At 39.1% G+C, this 14,473-nt stretch overlaps 2 protein-coding genes across 4 annotated transcripts in view; one reads left to right on the forward strand and one right to left on the reverse strand.

Moving 5' to 3' along the window:
* Window positions 1-2,133: 2,133 nt before the first annotated feature.
* On the reverse strand, window positions 2,134-3,893 carry PIGBOS1 (PIGB opposite strand 1). Of its 2 annotated transcripts, none has more exons than XM_039216579.1 (2): window positions 3,645-3,893; window positions 2,134-2,509 (listed from the first exon to the last, which is right to left on the reverse strand). In XM_039216579.1, exon 2 carries the CDS (start codon window positions 2,426-2,428, stop codon window positions 2,264-2,266), a length of 165 nt encoding a protein of 54 aa, XP_039072510.1. In that variant the 5' UTR covers window positions 2,429-2,509; window positions 3,645-3,893; the 3' UTR covers window positions 2,134-2,263. The 2 variants fall into 2 exon arrangements, with proteins under 2 accessions (XP_039072510.1, XP_039072509.1); XM_039216578.1 differs by having other exon boundaries at window positions 3,523-3,893.
* Window positions 3,894-3,955: 62 nt separating this feature from the next.
* The window catches only part of PIGB (phosphatidylinositol glycan anchor biosynthesis class B), a 36,878-nt gene continuing 26,360 nt past the window's right edge, over window positions 3,956-14,473 (forward strand). Inside the window, exons 1-5 of one of the 2 annotated variants that reach the window (XM_039216572.1) lie at window positions 3,956-4,173; window positions 5,924-6,059; window positions 6,491-6,608; window positions 10,464-10,568; window positions 12,244-12,374. In XM_039216572.1, coding sequence (XP_039072503.1) covers window positions 4,041-4,173; window positions 5,924-6,059; window positions 6,491-6,608; window positions 10,464-10,568; window positions 12,244-12,374 — 623 coding nt within the window. In that variant the 5' untranslated portion in view covers window positions 3,956-4,040. Of the gene's footprint in view, window positions 4,174-4,320; window positions 4,416-5,923; window positions 6,060-6,490; window positions 6,609-10,463; window positions 10,569-12,243; window positions 12,375-14,473 lie in introns of those variants that run through there. The other variant, XM_039216573.1, reaches the window with a different exon arrangement.

Genomic DNA, 14,473 nt, shown 5'->3' on the forward strand with positions numbered 1-14,473 from the left:
GTATCACTATATCATTAATTATGGCTAATATTGTATAGAAATACAATGTCTTATCCATTCACTGATAGACACTTGTATAATTTCCACTCTTTTAGTTATTATAATAATGATGCTATGAACATTCACATATAAATTTTTGTATGGGCATGTTTTCACCTCTCTTGGATTTATACCTAGAAGTAAAATTACTGGGTCATATGGTAACACTGCTGAACTTTTTGAGAAACTGCCAAATTTTCCACAGCAAATGCAGTTTCACATTCCCATCAGCAGCAGATCAGGGTTTCAATTTCTCCATATCCTTGCTGACACTTGTTTTTCTTTTTTTAATATTTATTTTTGAAGGAGAGAGACAGAGACAGAGCTTGAGCTGGGGAGGGGCAGAGAGAGAAGGAGACATAGAATCCTAAACACGCTCCAGGCTGTGAGCCATCAGCACGGAGCCCGATGTGACACGGGGCTTGAACTCACAAGCAGTGAAATCACGACCTGGGCTGAAGTCAGATGCTTAACTGACTGAGCCACCCAGGCACCTGACACTTGTTATTTTCCATCTTTTTTGTGTGTATGTCGACGGTATCTGATTGTGACCTTCATTTAAATGGCTGCAATATCTTTATTAGAAAAAAAAAATTAACTCATTCTCTGCCACTTGGTATGTAAATGATAAACTGATCAATGCCATCATTCTCAGGAGTATCAAAAGCAGTTCAATTTAACTTGATAGGATTATCATTCCTTGGATATAATAGGATAATATATTCCTGCCCATTGTCATGTGACTTGACTCTACACCCTGTATTTAAGGCTGTGTCCCTGCCTTTGACTCTGGCCTTGACCACGTCACATGCTATAAACCAAAAGAATATGACAAGGCTTGACATTTGCCACAACTGAGCAGAAGCTTACAATTTCCAGTTTCCTCTCAGTCTGTCTGTCTCTCAATCCTATATTTTCATATCCCAGAAACAGGATGCTCCTTGAGCCTGGGTCCCATAATGAAAAGATTCCTGCAAGAAAATCTAGCTGTAGTCAAGAAAAGCTAAACCGGTCACATGGTAATACCTGGTAGATGAAATAAAATTTTCACGTGTATTTTTACGCACAAAGAGGAAAACCATGTCAAAAGCCCACCCTAAACTGCTGAAGGCACTGATAAAATCAATACATGCATCAATAATTTTCACTGTTCATTTCTGTATCATTTGAATATTTTAATAAACGTACTATTTTTGTAATTTTTTCTTCGCTCTTTTTAAAAAAATACCCATGCTAGCCCTCCATTCAACATAGATAAAGTTCTAATAAAATTTACTTTTCAAGAAAAAGCAACAATAAAGCATTTTGTGCATGTGATTACACTGATAGCTCTCACTGAAAATACAAGCTTAAGACTGTTAGAATAAAAATGATCAGTCCCTAGTAATTTCAAAACATTATTTATATAAATAACAGATTCATAACAAATTAATCGCCTTTACCACCATTATTAATGCCAATTTGCTTAGGTTAAACAGATTCTGTGTCATATTTGCCATCCTACATAACACTATCTATCTTCTCTAAAACCTCAACTTGCTCTGAGTTAACCCAATTATCAATTTACTCCTCCATTCTGCCTGGGGCTGAAAGACTGCTCAAGTATATTAAACCAGGCTAATTGCAGACTACTTGAGGGACATTCTGCCTGAGGTGGTTGACATGATTCACTTCATCTATAAACAGTACTATAAACAACATTCTCAGCTATCTTATAACTATAGTCTAGACTATCTTCCCGTGATCCTGTATATGCTGCATTCCCAGAAAAAAAAAACCTCAACTAGGAAACAAAATACTCCTTAAGGCATTCATTTTAGTTTAAAAAAAATTACTAGGGTCACCTGGGTGGCTCAGTTGGGTTAGTGTCTGACTCTTGGTTTTGGCTCTGGTTGTGATCTCACAGTTTGTGAGTTCGAGGCCCAAGTCGAGCTCTGTGCTGACAGTGCAGAGCCTACTTAAGATTCTCTCCCTCTCTGTCCCTCCCCACTCGCATTCACCATGCATGTTTATGTACTTAAAAAAAATTATTAATATGTCCTGGTGAAAAGACTTAAGATGGCAAATAAAAGTAAACACTAAAATTGACAATGGTTGTTTTAAAATCATGACCTATGATTTATTTATGTTTAAAATATATTTGAGAAGTTTTTACTACATTATTTATAGTCAAGGTATAGTTTCAACAGAACTTTAAACAATTACAGTTCAACTCCATGTAGTATTAATTTTTCTTCTCTTCTGATTCTTGTGTCAATTTTAACTTTTTCTTAAATTCCATCTGATCTTGGTAATATTGTTCAAATATTGGTTGATAAATATACATTCCTCCAGCAATTCCAAGGATGCTAGCAAAAAGCAGTTGTGGAAGAGTCAATCTCCCAAACATTTTTCAACAAATGTCATTCACTACTTCTGCCACACAGTGGTTTTGAAAATTATTGTCCACATCCAGGAAAGATCTTCACATCTGTGTAAAAGAAAATGGGAAGCAAAGCAGTAACTTAGCACAATATCCTTTTAAAAGATTCCATGTCACTACCTGGTTCCAGAGTGAACAGTACTTTCATCATAATATGTACGTATTACTTGATTTAACTAAAATAAGAAATATATAGGGAGTATGGCAAATGAGGGTTGGGGATGGTGTGAGACAAAGCTAAATTCCATTACAGCATATTCTCCATAGTTTTAAATGGACAATTGTTAAAATGGCAAAAGTGGGGGAGGGAGACATACTGTTTACACCTTTACATACTACATGAAGCTAAAAGAAACTAAAAGAAATTGCTCCCCAGAAGTTGAAAAGTGACTGTCAATCCAACCTGTAAGTAAAAGACAGAGAATTGTTACTTTTCATTATTATCACCCCCGTCCCTTTTTTTTTTTTTTTTTACTATTTTATTTTTTTGGCAATATGTATGACTAAAAACAATGTTTAAAAAACAGGCTAAAAGATTTTATGAGCTCCCTTTGATGCTTTAGAAAGTACAAGTAAACATCAAACAAAAAATTGGCATCCACTTTTGATAAAAATATAAAGGAGATCTGGCTGGGTTTACTTTTAAAAGCTGAGGAGCTAAAACTCCAGTATTTCTCAGAAAGTTATACTTGAGAACACCATAGTTTCTGGAGAAAACATGTTTATGAAAGAGGAAAGCAGGGTAAAGGATTTTTATGTTTTCTCATAGCAATCCTTCAGCGTCACCTAGACCTGCCCCAGAGGTTACAAAAATCATTAGTGGCAGAATCGGTACTAGAAACTAGGTTGTCGTTAATATCGCTAAAATGGAGAAGAAATCTATATAAATGATAGCTTATCAAGGATGCTATGGTTAATCGCCTGCTGAGTGTAATAGAAACAAAACAAAACAAAACTGCAAGTCAGCTCCTTGGAACATAAACCACACCAAATACGGAGATTCCCCCTTTTGCCGCTAGCTTGCTAAGTGACCCTAACCAAGTCATTTAACCTTTCCGAACCTCATTTTCCACATCTGTACAACAGGTTAAATCATCCGTACGCTGCCCACTTGGTTCAACAGTAATTGTGCGATCGCCCAAACAGTGAAATGTCACACAAACACGTTTACTATTATCATTACCACTGACACATCCCGAACACTCGGCCTCGGCTTCGCTGACCCCGCCTCCCGCTTGCCTCCGCACAAGGGCGCTCCGGCTCCTCTCAGCAGTTTCCGGAAGAGAAACCTGGGCGCAGAGACCTAGAAGCCAAAGCCGGGCAGCAATCTCACGAGAAGGAGAAGCCAAAAGGAAAATGCAGGCGAGCTCACGACAAAGCGTACAGCAGCAAACAAATATGCGGTATTCCGCAGGAAAGACAAACTTCGGCGGCCGGCGTAAAGAATCTGCCTCTTCCCAGCTATCGTTGCGCCCACAAGCGACGGCTGCTGCCGTGGCCAAACTTAGTGAGCGGAAGAGCAACGCGTGTTAATTCAAGATGCCAGGGGATCCTCAGTAAACATCGAAATAGGTGCAGGATGGAGCAAGAGGGTGGCGACGGCCAACTCTTTTTCCGCGGTCTGCAGAACCGCTCCCACGAGAAAATGAAGCTGCGAAAGAGAAAGTCAACTTTGTATCTCAGTCCCCGGAATAGTACCGAGCGCCGCGGAGGTGAGTGATCGGGTGCGGGCGCTGAGCTCCGAGGCAGTGGCGGGAAGCCTAGGACCCTCAGCGAGGGCTCCATCTGCTGGGCAGGTTGCCAAGAAATCGTGCGATCTAGACCGGATTCTCGATCCTTCCCTCTTGCACGGTGCTTTTCTGCATCAGTGAATTCTGCCGCGGCCGTGTGGAGTGAATGGACATGACGTAGCCACCCCCATTTTAGGGGGTACCCAGACCGGGAGTTCCCTAAGGTTTGGTAGCCGCAGAGAGGTTGATTCGTGGATTGGGGGCGGGGGGGGGGGCGTTACAGTCTGACTCCTATCCCATTTATTTTTCCCATCGCCCCCTCTGTCTTTTCTTTGGTACCTTGTGATGGTGTTGACAGGAGAAAAATCACCCCAGCAAGTGGGTTTTGATCTGTCGGAGAGGGTATTTAATATAAAGATGGACTTCTCATTCAATAAATATTTGAGTGCCTTATATATGCCAAGCACGGTATAAGCGCTGGAAAGAATGCCGAGTTTCTCTTCGGGAAAACCGAGACCAAGAAAGGGGAGAATCATTTTGTTAAGTCAAAGAGGAGGATTGTGACGCGGGGAAAGGGAGAGGGAGATGGACAAATAGTTGAACTTTTAGGGATTCAAGATCACCTGTTCATGGGCCAGTTCTGTGTACTGTTTATTCTGCCCCAGCCCACAGAGTAAAAGGGTTTTTTCACAAAGTTTTCGTTCAGCAGATCTATTTCAGTCAGGAGGTTTCTTTAAGTGTTTCTGAAAGGTGAAAGTTGAGATGGGGCATGTATGTTGTGTTGAATGTACCAGTTGTCTGGAAAATACTTGTGTGTTCCTGGAGAAAAAGGGAGAGTGGCAGGAACCTATAAGGAGAGCAAAAGACTCAAAATGGATTAGAGTGCAAACACAAATGCTCAGGAGGCCAGGCAGGCAGGTCTAAATAAGTTAAAGCACCTTATATTTCAGAACCAGCCAGGTGTTGACAGTTGAGCTCTGGGTCAGTTCTTAGTTTTGAAATGCTACAATATAGATTGTTAATATAAAGTCGGATTTTAAAATGTTGGCAACTAAATTGACATTAAAAAAAAAACAACTCTGTATTCAGCCTGCAGACTGACCAGTTGTGGAAAAGAGCAGGGCTTTGGATGCAGCAGACAGACCTGGTTTTGAGTCCTGTTTAGTCATTTACAACCTTTTGACTTTGGACAAGTCTCAATTTCCTAGGTAAAATGGGACCAGTACCTACCCTTTAGCATGATTTGGAGGATTAAATGAGATAGGGCATTATGAAGTAATGAACTGAGCACCTTGCATAAACATCAATAAAAGCTATTTAAAAACATACAGAGGACCGTTTGATATGCCACTGTTTGACTAATATAGAAGAGTTGCTTCTTAGTAATTTGTTAGCTGGTTTCTTTCATTAGCTACCCATAGAGGATATTACACCTCATTAGCCTCAGGCTTTAGTTAACCCAGTCTTTTTTTCAGTATTTCTATCTTACTATTCTCTTTATACTGTTAGTTCCAAAAAGGATGAAAGGTGTTGCAATAACCCAATGGTGAGAGTCTGGCCCTTGTATAACTTTCAGTCCTGCTTTGACAGGACAGGCCAGAGTATAGGGAGGCCAGAGTTCTCTACAGTGACTTAACAAAATCTAAGCAAGGGGCCAACCAGAGCATTAATTATGCAAGTGAAACTTGCCTGACTTTTATGTTACAATCACTTGTTTTGTTTTGTTTTTCAGATCTTCTTGGTGAAAACACTTATCTGGTCTTGTTTACTGTAGCACTACGAATATGTAACTGTTTTTTAGTCCAGACCAGTTTTGTTCCAGATGAATACTGGCAGTCTCTTGAAGTTGCACATCACATGGTTTTCAAATATCCTTTGTAGTTTCTTTTCCATATTAGGAATGTATATTCATCTTAGAAATGGTGTTAACTTCATTTATGTATTCTCAATCAATTTTCCATATATTCTCCAAGTAGTTTTAACTTATCAAAGTATACCATTATTTTACACTAATATTTCTTCTATATCTGTCTTTGATGTTAATATACTTGACTCAGCCTTTAACTAGCATGTATTTCCATAGTGCTCACTACTGTGGAGGATGTAGATGAAGTAAAAAGCACATTTCTATCTTCAAGAAGTTACGAGTTTAACTGGTCAATTCTATTTTTAGTTCAAATAACCAGTATAAAACGCTGTTTTTAAGCTTCTTTGTAAAAAAAAAAAAAAAGTTTTATGCATAGAAATGAAAACAGGTTTTGTTTCAGTGCTATTTAACATTAGTCCTTAATATTACTAATTATGGTTATTTGACCTGGGAATGGACAGAAAGATTGAGGGGTTACACTTATCCGTTAATCTTTGCAAGCATTTACAAGATTCTTCATCTTTTGGGAAAAGATAGTGTTCAGCTGCTGGTAAGTTTATATAAAAGTAATCAAAATAGTTATTAAAAGACCTACTCCATCCTTTTAAAAAGGCTAATAATGTATATTAACTAAATGATAGTAATTAAAAGCAGATTTATTCCATCCTTTAAAAAAATTTTTTTAATGCTTATTTATTTTTGAGAGAGGAAGACATGGCATGAGCAAGGGAGAGGCAGAGAGAGAGGGAGACACAGAATGTGAAGCAGGCTCGAGTCTCTGAGCTGTCAGCACAGAGCCCAATGCAGAGCTTGAACACAACAAACCGTGAGATCATGCTTTGAGCTGAAGTAGGATGCTTAACCGACTGTGCCACCCAGGTGCCCCTATTCTGTCCTTTTTAAAAGGCTAATGTATATTGACGAAATGTTATTGGTATCACAAAATTTGTTTTTAGAAAGATACTGTCAAACTCTGACCATATCTGGTAAGCCCACAATTCCAAGTACTGTGATGTGTAACTCCTCATTACATGCTAAAACACAAAACTAGGCATGAAAGTGTCCTACTTCAAGGAATCCTGTTAAGATATGCAGACTTTCAGAATGACTACATTGTATGTTCGTTATTTGGACTTTAGAAGTATTCTTCCTTCAGGGGCGCCTGGGTGGCTTAGTCGGTTAAGCGTCCGACTTTCGCTTAGGTCATGATCTCGCGGTTCGTGGGTTCAAGCCCCGCGTTGGGCTCTGTGCTGACTGCCAGCTCAGAGCCTGGAGCCTGTTTCAGTCTGTGACTCCCTCTCTCTCTGACCATCCCCTGCTCATGCTGTCTCTCTCTCTCTCTCTCTATCCTAGAAATAAATAAAACAAAACAAAACAAAAGAATAAAAAAAAAGAAAAGTATTCTTCCTTCATGAAAGAATCACATAACAGCAGTGTTGTACCTTGTTGTTTTTTTTTTAACTTGCCAGCATATGACCATGTTATAGGAGCTTATGAAAACTAAACACATAAAAACCTACTCAGGATTTAGTGTTGAAATTATTACCTAGGGAAAATTAATTTGACAGGAATTTAGTGATATACACAGTCATTGTGCTCTGTGTGTAGTAATTAGGCAGCAATAGTAAGCTTGTAATTACATCATCATGAATTTCTGGGGTCGTGTGCCAAGAGAGGGTACAAAAGAACTAATGGTGCCAGAGTGTCTCTAAACTCACTTTCCATTAAGCTGTTGTCAGGTTAGACTCAGAAGTTTGGGCCTTCCCCATTTTCCGTTAGGGAAGTGGCCCAGAATTCCAAAGGTAGTCCAAATCCTGAGGGTTTTTTGGAGCCTGGAAAGAAAGACACATGGAAGGATCACGGGGAAGGAGAATTTAAAGCAGTAGCAGAGTTTCTCCCATTGATACACACAGAAGTTAGGAGCTGTGAATTCTCTTCTCCTGTCAGGGCTTCTAGATTGTGTAGGATAACTATAAAGTCTGGAACCACAGGCATATATACATTAAGATCTTATATCCCAAGAAGTGGTTATATTATCAATGAAGGCGTCTTCAAGATAGAAAACTTCCTATTCCTCAAGGACCAGTCCCCTTTCCTCAATGTGTAACTGACCCACCTGGCCATTTTGTGATTTAAAGTAAGTCTCCTGTAGTCCCCACCCCCACCCTGCTGTGTCCCCCAAAACCTCTGTCCTACCTGTAACTTGACCAAGTTGAGAAACATTAAGATGCTATCAGTAGGTCAAATATACTGTCATAATTGATTATTTTAAATATAGATTACATAATTTTGAAACTAGAAGTGGTCAGAGAAGTGAAGTAAATAGACCAAGGTCACAGCATGTCAAAAGCAGAGTAAGGGGCGCCTAGGTGGTTCAGTCACTTGAGCATCTGACTTCGGCTCAGGTCATGATCTCATGGTTTGTGGGTTCGAGCCCCACATTGTACTCTGTGCTGACACTTAGAGCCTGGATCTTTTTTCAGATTCTGTGTCTCCCTCTCTCTCTGCCCCTGCCCTGCTTGTACTCTCTTTCTCTCTCTCAAAAATAAACATTAAAAAAATTTTTGAGGGGCACCTGGGTGGCTCAGTCAGTTAAAGTGTCCGACTTTGGCTCAGGTCATGATCTCATGGTTCGTAGGTTTGAGCCCCGCGTCGTGCTCTGTGCTGACAGCTAGCTCAGAGCCTGGAGCCTGCTTTGGATTCTGTGTCTCCCTCTCTCTCTGACCCTCCCCTGCTCACGCTGCCTCTCTCTCTCTCTCAGAAATAAATCAATTTAAAAAAATTAAAAAAAAAATAGCTAGTGTAACTAGTTCAGAGTACACTGGAACCATTAATTCTATAAATACTATACTTGTAAATGCACAAGGATTCTTTTAGTTTTAGTGACTTCCTCATATTGTTGGCTTATATTAAGTTTGTAGCCAGATTGGCTTTTCACATGAACTACTTTCAGGTCTGAGAGATAAGAATGAATTATATAGATCTTTATGCAGAGAAATTATGAAGTACAACATACCTTTAAGACTTAGACATTAATTTACAGATTTTTGACAAAGAAAAGGAACATAAATATTAGAAGCCACTGATACCTGAGAGTAAGCCCACTCTATAAAGTTAATAAAGACTGATCCAACAGAAATACAAATTTACATATATTTTAATAAATACATCTTTTGAACAAACTAAGTTTAAATAACTTTTTTTTTACATTTATTTTTGAGAGACAGAGTATGAGCAGGGGAGAGGCAGAGAGAGAAGGAGACACAGAATCTGAAGCAGGCTCCAGGCTCTGAGCAAGAGTTCAGCACAGAGCCCAATGCAGGGCTTAAACCCACGAACCATGAGATCATGACCTGAGCTGAAGTCAGACACTTAACTAACTGAGCCACCCAGGTGCCCCTGAACAAACTAAGTTTAAATTGTGTTCTATCAGTGTATTATTTTGTTAATGATAAATGGTTTTAAAACTCTCAAAGATGTCAATGTGTAGCATTAGAATTACTAGCTGTAATTAAGTTATAATACATTTATTCTTTAGTTTTACTCTTAAATTTACTTTGTTTAAAAGTGTTTATTTACTTTAAGAGAGAGAGAGAGAGAGTGCATGAGCAACGCAGGGCCAAAGAGAGAATCCCAAGCAGGCTCTGGTGGTCACCACAGAGCCTGACCCCAAGCTCAATCTCATGAACCGTGAGATCATGTCCTGAGCTGAAATCAAGAGTTCGACGCTAATTGACTGAGCCATCCAGGCTCCCCTTAAATTACTTTTTAATGTCACTGGATTACTATGTTTCTATAATTGTGGAATACTTCTTCTTTTATGAAAAAAATGTAATTTTATCAGCTGTATTGCAGGATGGGGAAGCACTGTAACTTAGTAGTTAAGAGCACAGGCTTTAGAATCAGGCAAACTGGGGTTTGAATTCTGGTTTCCATACTAACTAGCTGTGCAGCCTTGAGAAAATTATTTAAGCTCTCTGTACCTCAGTTTTCTCACTTACAAAGTAGTACCTATCTCACAGGGATTGTTACGAGGACTGAATGAGCTGATATAAAGTACTTAGTATGATACCTAGTACAAATTACAGTAAGTGCTTCATAAAAATTTAATGAAAACCACCAAATGTCCTTCTAAAATAGAACCTTAACACAATGAAATGTTTTGCTGGCTATCTAAATTAAAAGTAGTAGTGTTGTAATATATACATTACAGAGCAAGAATGAGAATGATAAGACTACCTTGGGCATTTCCCTGAAAAATTTAATGTAATTTTTCTAAAAAAACAAACAAAAAAGGCTGTTTTTTGATAGTTGGATCAATTTGTTGATTTCTTATGATAATTCAAATGTGAACTGGTAGATATTTCTAATATCTTTTTCTTTTTTTCTTTTTTAACTATTAAAGATTTGGATTCCTAGACTTGCCCAAGCACTTCTGTCTGCTATAGCAGACATCAAGCTTTATTCATTAATGAAGCAACTAGAAAATCAGCAAATGGCAAGATGGGTGGTAAGTCCTAAACATTTTAGAAACAATATGTCACTTAACTTCATTCCTACAGGAATGAAATACATAGAAAAATATCAATTCTCAAAATAGCTTCAAAAGATAATTTGTACAACTTTATAGAGGTACTTCCATAATGAAGAATAACAAAATGCAAGTGGTGCATGCCATATATTTCCTTCTCATTGCACCCTGGGCGATGGAAGCCACTGATGCCCTCAAAATCTTTGAGAGACTGAGCCCTAGAAACAGCCTTTGGAAGCACCTTCATTCACTTTCCATAAAATTCAGTAGGAATTGCCTACCTCACAAATCACATCCACTGTTTACAGACTTTGTTCACTACCTCTAGCTACCTGTGACTGAGCCTAAGAAGTACGTTTTCACTGAAGCATTCCTTCACCTCCAGCTAGAATGTTTGAAACAGTTGATTCTGTAAGGGAGTGAATGTGGTGTAGAAAACTGTCTTTTGTCAGACTTTTTATTTCACAGTGGGGAGATTCCTGATGTCACACTCAATCTTGAATTCAACCATTCAGTGGTTTCCTTTGAAACCATATTCTGAAGAGTGACTGGATTCTTTAATATTGTAGTTAACCTCACTTGGCTGTTTCCTAAATTAAATAAACTTCTATGAGCCAGCTTAGAAATCTTGCTGCCTTTTTAATACTATCTACTGGAAAATGTGTTCCAAATTCCAAATGACCAATTAATCAACACATTTTTGGAATATAATTTATTAATTATTTATTAATAAGTATCAATAATTTAGTAATTTTTAATAAGACATATCTGCAGATGGAGTATTTATTTGCCTTAAAAAGACAGATTGGTCTGATTGACTCCTTGCTAATTTGATTTAAGGATAAAGTCAGTCTCTATATACTATACATTGCTGAAGGCTTAACCTAAAATGGCAAAAGCATAATACTTTTGAAATCCTTCCTCCAGAGTAGAAGTACTAGATTCTTCTGGTTTAGGAAAAGTCATTAAATCCACAAACAATTGGAAAACTTTTTTAAAGGCTACATTTTTGAAGAGATAGGATGCTAGTACTGCATGTTTAACATCCTTGCACCAGCTAACAAGCTTCTTGGAAGACATCTGCTGTGTAGACTTGACGGTTTTGTTTGTATGTTCTTCCAAAAACTGGTTTATTATTTTAGTCAATTTCCAAATTAAAGTTTAACGATACATCCTGATAGTCATGTTTTATTCTCTCCTATGCTGTCTTAATTTTTCATAAAAAATGAGGCAACATTCCCAACCAAAGTCAGCAAAAAACCATTAAAATACTTGTCAGTAATACAAGACAATTTCAGGAATACTGACTAGAAGAATCTACTAATGAACTTCAGTCTTCTCTAAATTCTATCATGAAATGGTTTGTTTTATGTCTTTTCTTTGTGGGAAGTTAGATTTCAATCAAATGCAATGCCATAGAAATTTACTTGAAAATATAAACTTAACGTTAACACATATATATGTGGTTAACTTCCATAGACCTGTGTGTAATATAGCTTCTTAAAAACAATGTTTGGGCATGTCTGTTTTCAATATCATTTACCTTTTGATGTGATTTTTGCAGTATTTTGACTTGCTGTTTTCCATAGAAGAAAGTAATACTGAGCTTTCTCCATTTCCCACTCAATATATGTTTGCTTATAATTGTTCTTAGTTTTTTTGCCAGTTATGCTCTTGGTTCACATGGTATTGCTGTACCAGAACTCTTACAAACACCATGGAAACTGTTCTCACTATAATTGCTCTTTTCTACTATCCTTTGGAAGGTTCAAAGTCTATGAACAGGTGAGATATATTACTATTAATAATTATGTGCAAAACTTGAAAAATCTTAAATATCAACATATTGTAATATCTGGTGGACTCCCTGATGTTCAAGTTTATTAAAACCACACATTTTCAGTTGATAGATTTATTATAATAGGAAACAGATATATGAATACTAGGTAATGAAGAGCAGTATAATAAAAGGATTATGTACAAATGTTTAGTCAATGTTTAGAAAAGTCAATAAGGAGATAACCAGAGGACCCCAGGGCTGGTCACAGGAGGAGGTTTCTGTTTCTACTTGGCCCCCAAGGAGAGGAAATTCTTACAGGAATCCATACATAGCTGTAACTTTCAGAGAGGGCCCCAATAGGAGACAGGCACAGCCAGCCTTTAGCCACGGCAAGGAGAAAGTTGGGGGGTTAAATACTCACACTTAATTCTTCTGCCCTCCAATTAGCCAAAGCCAATCAGAAGCCAGAAAGCAAGTGAGCTCATTGATGTAGTCCAGAAAGGTCAGCATCCCAATACACAGAACAAGTGAATAGTAGAGGAAAAAAGATCTGGAAGGGCAAACAAAAAGTATATGGACCCAGGAGATTAGGTCCAATATAGCAGCTTAGGAAGATCCTAAACTCACCTCCTCTCTCAGACACACCAAATCTACAGGACCATATGGATCATTTCCCTCCAAAAAAGATCTGAAAACTAGATGAATTGCTTTCCACAACAAATGGTTAAAGAAGGTAAAAGAAGCAGAGACACAGTCTCACGATACACCCCCCACTGCAGTGTGGCAACACATAATAGAGAGGGATCTCATCAGCTAGGAATTTCTTACAGAAGAGCAAGGGGTTGGTGCTCCACATCAGACACTCCAGCCCCTGGGATCTGCGCCAGAGAAACAAGCACCCAGGACATCTGGCTTGGAAAATCGACAGGGTTGACATCCAGGGTCCCCCAGTGCTATAGGAGATTGAGACTTCCCACTTGGAAGGCTCACGTGTAGGCTTGCTTACCCTTTAGACCCAGTAGAAAAACAGCAGTTTGAGAGGTGACCAATAGTGACCCACAGCAGGAGGGATGTCACAGGTGTGGAGGTCTTCTATGAGGAGAAAGGGGATCAACTCCACATCAGGAACGCCCCCCCCCCACCCCGCTTGGGAATCCACATCAGGAATATGAGTCCCTATAATGTCTGCTTTTATAATTGGTAGAGTTTAACTCCAGAAGATTCCGAGGCCCATAGGAAACCTCGACTCTGCTGTTAAAGGACCTACAGACAGTAACACTTGATCCAAGAACCAGCAAAGAGACAGCAGTCTGAAAATCACCTAACCAGACATAAAATTTATTGACAAATTTTAGGGTGTGTACTGGAGAGGCTGGGCACTTTCCTCAGGAAAAGAAGTGCCAATAGACACTATTTTTCTTGTCCACCTTTAGCCCAGCTAGCCCAACACTGGCAAGTAACAGTTTGATACTTTCCATCTACCTTGCTAGCAAAGCTCATCCCACCATGGCATTCCCCTGCAGACCTCTCCCACCCAACCCACCCATCCTGGCAGGTGCCCCTCCAAAGCAGCTCCTACCCAGGGGCCAGCCTCTGTTGGGAATGGCACCCCTTCACAGTGACTCCAGCCCTGGGATGGTGGTGGGGGGACGGCCCTACTCACCAGCATACCCATACCAGTTGTAGCTGGGCTTCAGAGCCATCTACGCTGAGGCCTAATGCCATCCATCAGCATCTCCACAGCAGCCACAGCCAGACCTCTCGGCCAGATGTGCCAAGGCTAGCCTGCCCACCAGCACATCCACAGCATTTGTCGCCTAATCATAATAGGAGGTCACACAGCCCATACAGAGGATACCCCTGGAATGCCTGGTTCTGGTGACCAGGGAGAATTGTACTCTTAGGCCAATGGGACACTACCTTCAACACAGGACACATAGCTAACCTACCTAAAACCAAGAAACAAACACAGAGAGTCAGATAAAATGATATAGAGCAGTATGTTCTAAATGAAAACAAGACAAAACCTCAGGGGGAAAAAAAAACTAAACTAAATGGAGACAGGCAATCTACCTGATAAAGAATTCAACGTAATAGTCATAAA

This window comes from Hyaena hyaena, unplaced genomic scaffold (genome assembly GCF_003009895.1).
Source record: "Hyaena hyaena isolate Hyena2069 unplaced genomic scaffold, ASM300989v1 scaffold_645, whole genome shotgun sequence".
In the NCBI taxonomy this organism is placed as follows: domain Eukaryota; kingdom Metazoa; phylum Chordata; class Mammalia; order Carnivora; family Hyaenidae; genus Hyaena; species Hyaena hyaena.

Coding starts and splice junctions, on each gene's coding strand:
- PIGBOS1 (XM_039216579.1), bottom strand. CDS start 2,428: ATGTTTGGGAGATTGACTCTTCCACAACTGCTTTTTGCTAGCATCCTT.